We start from the raw sequence: 6,154 nt of genomic DNA, 5'->3' as shown, positions 1-6,154 counted from the left end.
TAGCCTCCTTTCCTGTAGAACTTGAACACACTTCTTCAGTTATTACTAAGCATCTGAGATATGTTCATCACAACCACTAAATGTACTTTTGCTCACACTAGGTAACAAATGAGGCTTTTCCTAGAAGAGTTGTATGGAATGTCCTCAGGGACTGGGCAGAAGAAAGACAAAACAGCCTCAGAAAGCTCTTGTGTTGGGTCCTTTCTTGACTGTAAAGTAGTCACATGGGCTTCCTCAGCAAATCAGGTAGATGCTTCAGTAACTGGTTCTGAGACTTTTATCACATAACTTTACTAGGTTTTAACCAACTTGAGTCCAAGAAAGGAGTTCCTTTTCTAGTATCTAAAACCTAAAATTCTGTATGTCTATTTACTTCTCTAAAGAGTAAATTGATTTTCTTTATTAAAACAAATTTACCTTTGTCCTTCCAGATTGTTAATCACATTTTGCCAGATTCAAGGGTTAGGTCAACACCACCAATGGGCAGCTGACATAAAATCCACATATTTATAACCACAAAGTCCGGAGGGCTACCCAGTATCTTTCTCCTATACATCATTGGCACATTCAGTTATGTCTTCATAGCCCAATTATATTTCCTGACTATGCAAAAATTTAGTGAATTAAAAACAGAAAGAAGTTCCATATCTATGTAATGAATTAAAATTTATTTTAAAAGGTAAAGTTTTATATATCCTTTTAAAAAATGAAATTCAAAAGTCTTAGAATTAAGCAATGAGTCAACATTATAAAGCTATTTAGAACAGTAGTAATTAAAGTACTGGTAACATTTTACCCTTTTAAAAATGTCAGAGAATTCACATTACAACTTGGATCCTTGATGATTCAAGTTTCTCATCTTATACAATAAAGGTTTGATCAGTTTCAAGGTAGAATTCCTCTGGATATGTCCTTTCTCAAGGCTTCTGTTATCACTGTCCACCAGCTCACACAGTGGGATAGCTGGCTGCAGTGGCAATTCCACAGTGGTTGCTCTGGTCTCTGGCCATTTTCACGTAGCCATTCATGCCCCATCCTGTCCCCCAGCTGAAAGAAGAGCATGTTTTCCATTTTACACAAAGAATATACATTAGATTCATTAATAATACTAGGTAATACTTAAAAAAGTGTTTACCATGTATCAGATACTATTCTCAGTGCTATTATATACAGTTATAAATATATTAATTCCCTTGGGTCCTTATTTTAACTTATTTAGATAGGAAATTGAGGTAGAACAGTCCAATGTAACAGTCTGTTTCCATAGGCTTTCTTATATATCATCTCAGTTAAAGAACTTAACTGTGAGAATCACTTCTGACAACCCCCAAGGCCTCTTGAGAGATGGGAAGCAGAATGCAATGGCAGAGTATCAAATGAATGGTAACAGGAACAATGCAGAGACCACTGAACTCTTGGACAATTTTTAGACTTAAAGAATCAGCAGAGGTAGAGGTTTCTGCTCATTATACCTTGGTGAAAAACTGGAGACAGAAAAAGGAATCCAGCTCTCAACCCTGCACGTAAAAAATCCTTTGTTTGAAAGTCTTGAGGCCAGATGTGTTTCTTAAAAAAATTTTCAGAATTTTGAAATGCAATACTACAAATACATGACACTAACAAGGTTGCTACAGAATCTTATAATCAACATCAGAACTTTTATATTGTGTCTAAGTGGGAAAAAGAGTCCTGGGATTTCAAAATTGAGCATTTTTGGACCTAAAACCAAATACTGATTTCAAACAAGTATTCCCTGTTCAATTTCAAATATAGTATCTGGAGTTTTATACCTGTTCTTGACAATCCAAAATTTATTGCTGTCTGATTGTGCTCCTTCAGAGCCATAGCCAACCACCAGAACACCGTGATCCAGGTCTTTGCTGCTGCAGTTTGGTTCATAGTATATGCCTGTGAGGGTAAAATTCAGTGTTGGGGTGAGAACCTCCAAGTGACAGGTGACAGGAACCTGCCCTATCTACCATAGTTAAGAGAGGCATTGCTTAGTGCAATGTCATACATTCCAAATAAGACTTAAACATTTGCCAAAAAATAGTAATGGCTAATAAAAAGTAAAAAATCAAACTCAACTTATTGGAAATAAACAAAACAATGAAATCTGATACATATTCTACCTTAAAAAAATTTTCAGTAAGATCTAGTTATCAAAACCAATATGATTTAGACACTCATCTAACTAATATTAATCAGCATAATCCTTCCTGCTCCTAGAATGCCAACTAAATGTTCTATAAAGGACCCTGAGCCATGGGGCTCTTTATAGTTCTAATTACAACAGTAAGAAATTTTTGGAAAAAAGGTCCAACAATTGCAGAATAGTTAAGTAAATTAGGTTATATCTACAGAATGAATTACATAGCCATTTAAAAATGTTTATGAATAGTTTGTGATCATGAGAAAATATTTAAAGTCAAATATCATTATATTAAATGTGCACACTCAAAATTCTAGTCTTGGAAAGGACTCCATACCAAAAAGGTAACCATGGTGGTGTTTTCGATTTTTGCCTGCTTGCATTTCTATAATAAGACAGACACCTACCTTCATTATAGAACTGGAACGATGAATGGCCTGCATCAATAGCAACTGAGATGGGCCCCACAGTCGCCACTGCCTTCATAAGGCCCCTCTCATGCTGAGGGATGTCCACAAAGCCAGTGTCGTTGGCAGCAGAATACTCAGGTCTATAGTTACAGGTATTTGATTCCTTTTAAAGGTAAATGGGAAGAGACAATGACTCCCACCCACCTCCTGGGAAACATCAGTTTTAAGACCCCAAAACTTAGCAGTCTGCACCTTAATGATTTCTAAGTCAACTCTGACAGCAGCCCAGAAAGCAAAATGCTACTGGTAGCCTTGAAATTGAAAAGTTAGCAAATGAGACCCCTTAGGTCTACCTGTCTTTGGGAAATTTTTCACTAAGGAGAAATTTGCATTATATGCAGAATAATGCATATATTCTCCATGTTACATAGAAATAAGACCATCTATATAGTTAACCACCTAACCAAACATCTGTGCAAAGGTTGGAAATTTACAGTTACACTTCTGAGAGTTTGTATTTAAAATGTGAATGCTAAGGTGTATTATCTCTGAAAATGTTCAACTTTCAAAAGCAGAACTGGAATAACAAGATAAGGAGCTTCATTTACCCTTCCAAGATATGGGTAGGATTCCTCTGAGTCCAGGCCTTTGTTGTCCCTGACATACTGGAAGGCATTATCCATTAAGCCACCATTGCAGCCCTGATTGCCTTGAGAGTGAGAGCAGTCCACCAGGTTCTGCTCACTCAGAGAAACAAGTTTGCCAGTTTTCCGGAACATCTGTCCTTCAAGGGCACCATTTGCACTAAAAGCCCAACAAGAACCACACTGACCCTGAAAATAAAAAGAGTTATCAGTCTATAAGACAAATATAAAGACTGACAATAACCCATATACCTGAACACTATTTAAAAAAAAAAAAACAACACTAGCAAACTGCACACTATTCCAGTCTTTCAAAGCAGGGATGCCATTCCTTTTTGGCTTTCCTGAGATACAAGATCTGAAAGCTACCATACCTGATTCTTCACAGGAGTTACATAGCCTTTCTGTCTCCAGTCCACAGATGAGGGGATCTCAACAAAGAGAGGTTCTCTAAACAATTTCCCTTTCCTGTGTTGCTTCTGGTTTAGAAAGCCATTCATCACCTGCCTGAATTCTTCATTGGTCTATAAGGAAAAGTAAATAAATTGTTGAAAAAGCAAGAGGTTATTTTGCTAAAGTACTGAGAAGAAGCACAAAAACCAAAGCCTCCCATGCCACACTCACCATGTCACCAAAGGCATTCATTGCCATGGTGAAGCCATGTTTCCTTTGGTTGTATTCCCGATTGTGCAGTTCAATCATTTTCATATTCTTCTCCCACACTGCTCTCCTCCATCCTTCTTCATCCTAGTGGCAAACATACCATATTGTCTTTATTCCTACTGAAAACCCAGTGGATTTGCAGACAAAGAGGAAGAGAAGCCACAACCTGGGAAGGCTTTATACTTCTCTAAGTATATAGTTCTCTAAGGTGCTGTTCTTTAAGTACCAACACCAGGATGTATTCTGGTATTGTGACCCTTAGTGGTGCCATTAAGTTACTGTGTTGGTAAAGCTGACTTCTAGAAGCTCCTCTCTGGCTATAAACTCCTAACTGCAAGGGCCCTTCTCGGTGGGATCCCTCTTGACAGTTCCAATGTTACCCACCGCGCCATAAAGTCTCCTGTGCGTTGCCTTCCACTGGTACCACTGTGCATCCAGACTGTGATCGAGTTTTGGAGAAGCTGAGGCTATTCCCAAGCAAAGGGCAGCCAGGAGAAGTGAAGTTTTCATGTTTCAAAAACCTAGAAAGGGGAGGAAAAATGAGTTATCTGATTAGACCAATCCTTCTAAAAACCTATCCTTTCTGAGGAAAACCTTTCTTCTGAGACATTATAGTCACTATAGTTGGGTAATAACATTTAAATTACCTTCCCAAATATTTATGGAAGTCTGTGGAAGAAGGCTAAGAATGTGGGTGGAGAAACAGGCTAGGACTTACCAAATAGCAGAGGTATATGATTCAGCCATCAAAATGAAAAACAGACTGACAAGTGCTATAGAGACTGAGACAGACTTCATTGTAATAGTTCAATGATAATTTAGGTTTTGATAAGAGTCTTAGGATACCTTAAGGGTCAGAATTTTAAAGCAATGACCAGGTGACTGTTGGTCCAGGTTTTTTACTCAAGGTATCAAAATGACTCAGAAACTCTTATTTACCAGGATGCCTGATCCCAAGCAGAGACAGGGATCCTCAGGAGTTAGGTGTCCACCTTATACCTTTCTTCTTGACTTGAAGGGCAGAGGGTGAAATATGCCTACAAACCTTTCTGAAAGGCCTTCCCAAGAAAAAATGGGCAGGAGTCCACCAGCGCTCTGCTCTCCGCACAGCTGGACTCTGCACCTGTAGGAGTACGAGCACCCTGGTTCCCACGCCTGCACCGGGCCCTGCTCTCCAGGTATTCAGAGCACAGGCCTGGGCCAGGTGACGCTGACGTTGCAGGAGGGGCCGGGCCGCGGGAATGCCGCCCGCAAACCCCCGCCGCACACACACACGGCAGCCGCTTCCAGAGGATGTTGACGCTTGGTTGGAAACAGGGCCCCACCGCCCCGCTACAGCCCTGGGGCTGACCCACTCCTGCAGAGGTCTCAGTGTCCCCCTGGGCTCCCTGAATCTTCCTTCTACTATTCCCCACCTCCAGGCTGCCAGGGGCAGGGGCAGGGAAGGGCTCGAGGCAGGCAGCGCCGACCCAGCCTCACCAGCCCTCACCAGCTCCGGGTAAGCAGACGCTCCTGTTCCTGGGGGTCGCGCCTGCCCAGTTGCCCGTGTCCCCGATGGGCCCCTCCTCCAGTCACTGTCTCCGAGGCGTCTCAGCCATGGACTGACCTGTGGCAGCCACAGCTGCGCAGCGGCACCCCCCGGACGCAGGAAACCCTTCGAAGGTCGACGAGACTCGTGGCTCTGGCCCAGTTGTGCCTGACTCAGCCTTTAAGGCCCTGGGTTTCATCCCGGGCGCCCTGCCCCCAACGCGCCTGTACGCGCCGCGATTGGCTGAGCCGGCCCGGGGCGGGGCCTCTGGGCGCTGGGATTCCCGGCCTGTGACATCCCAACTCTTCCCGGCAAAAGTCGAAACTACCTCAGTGCCCCGGGAGGAGGCGAGCTGGCGTACAAGACCAGCGGTGAGGAGGGTCTCCCGCCTCCCTGGGAACCGGATCCACTAGTTACTCTGAATTCATGCCCTTGGTGGATGGTTCATGAAAAGCTTATGGGGATCCCTGAGTGGGTTTTCATTGTAGCTCTTGTGTTCTTTGGTCCTAGAGTTTTTGGTTAAAATATCGGGAACGCTGAGAACAATGTAATCTTGTGTAGTGGTTCCCGAGTATTCCGCTGCAAACTGTGGGCCTGGCCGCCAGAAGGCAAAGCCCCCAGGCAGGTGTGTGCTGCCTGTTTTGGGATGGCTGCAGCTGGGTTTGGGAAGAATGTCGGTGGAGAGGAAGGGCAATGTCCCAAACACGGGGCATGCTACTGGGGTGTCCAGCCTTTTGGTGTCTCTGGGCCACACATT

The 6,154-nt window shown here is 42.9% G+C and overlaps 1 protein-coding gene across 3 annotated transcripts; it reads right to left on the bottom strand.

The window, feature by feature from the left end:
• Nucleotides 1-647: 647 nt before the first annotated feature.
• Nucleotides 648-5,612, bottom strand: CTSV (cathepsin V). 3 transcript variants are annotated; one of them, XM_045839849.1, is made up of 9 exons: nucleotides 5,476-5,606; nucleotides 4,809-4,992; nucleotides 4,254-4,390; nucleotides 3,831-3,953; nucleotides 3,581-3,730; nucleotides 3,171-3,395; nucleotides 2,560-2,725; nucleotides 1,791-1,908; nucleotides 648-1,047 (listed from the first exon to the last, which is right to left on the bottom strand). In XM_045839849.1, exons 3-9 carry the CDS (start codon nucleotides 4,377-4,379, stop codon nucleotides 948-950), a joined length of 1,008 nt encoding a protein of 335 aa, XP_045695805.1. In that variant the 5' UTR covers nucleotides 4,380-4,390; nucleotides 4,809-4,992; nucleotides 5,476-5,606; the 3' UTR covers nucleotides 648-947. The 3 variants fall into 3 exon arrangements, with proteins under 3 accessions (XP_045695805.1, XP_045695803.1, XP_045695804.1); XM_045839847.1 differs by having other exon boundaries at nucleotides 4,915-4,992; XM_045839848.1 differs by lacking the exon at nucleotides 4,809-4,992 and having other exon boundaries at nucleotides 5,476-5,612.
• Between the last annotated feature and the right edge of the window lie 542 nt (nucleotides 5,613-6,154).

This window comes from Phyllostomus hastatus, unplaced genomic scaffold, assembly GCF_019186645.2.
Source record: "Phyllostomus hastatus isolate PE091 unplaced genomic scaffold, TTU_PhHast_1.1 phas_contig_312, whole genome shotgun sequence".
NCBI classification, from domain to species: Eukaryota; Metazoa; Chordata; class Mammalia; order Chiroptera; family Phyllostomidae; genus Phyllostomus; species Phyllostomus hastatus.
This window is presented reverse-complemented; position numbering and strand designations above follow the sequence as displayed.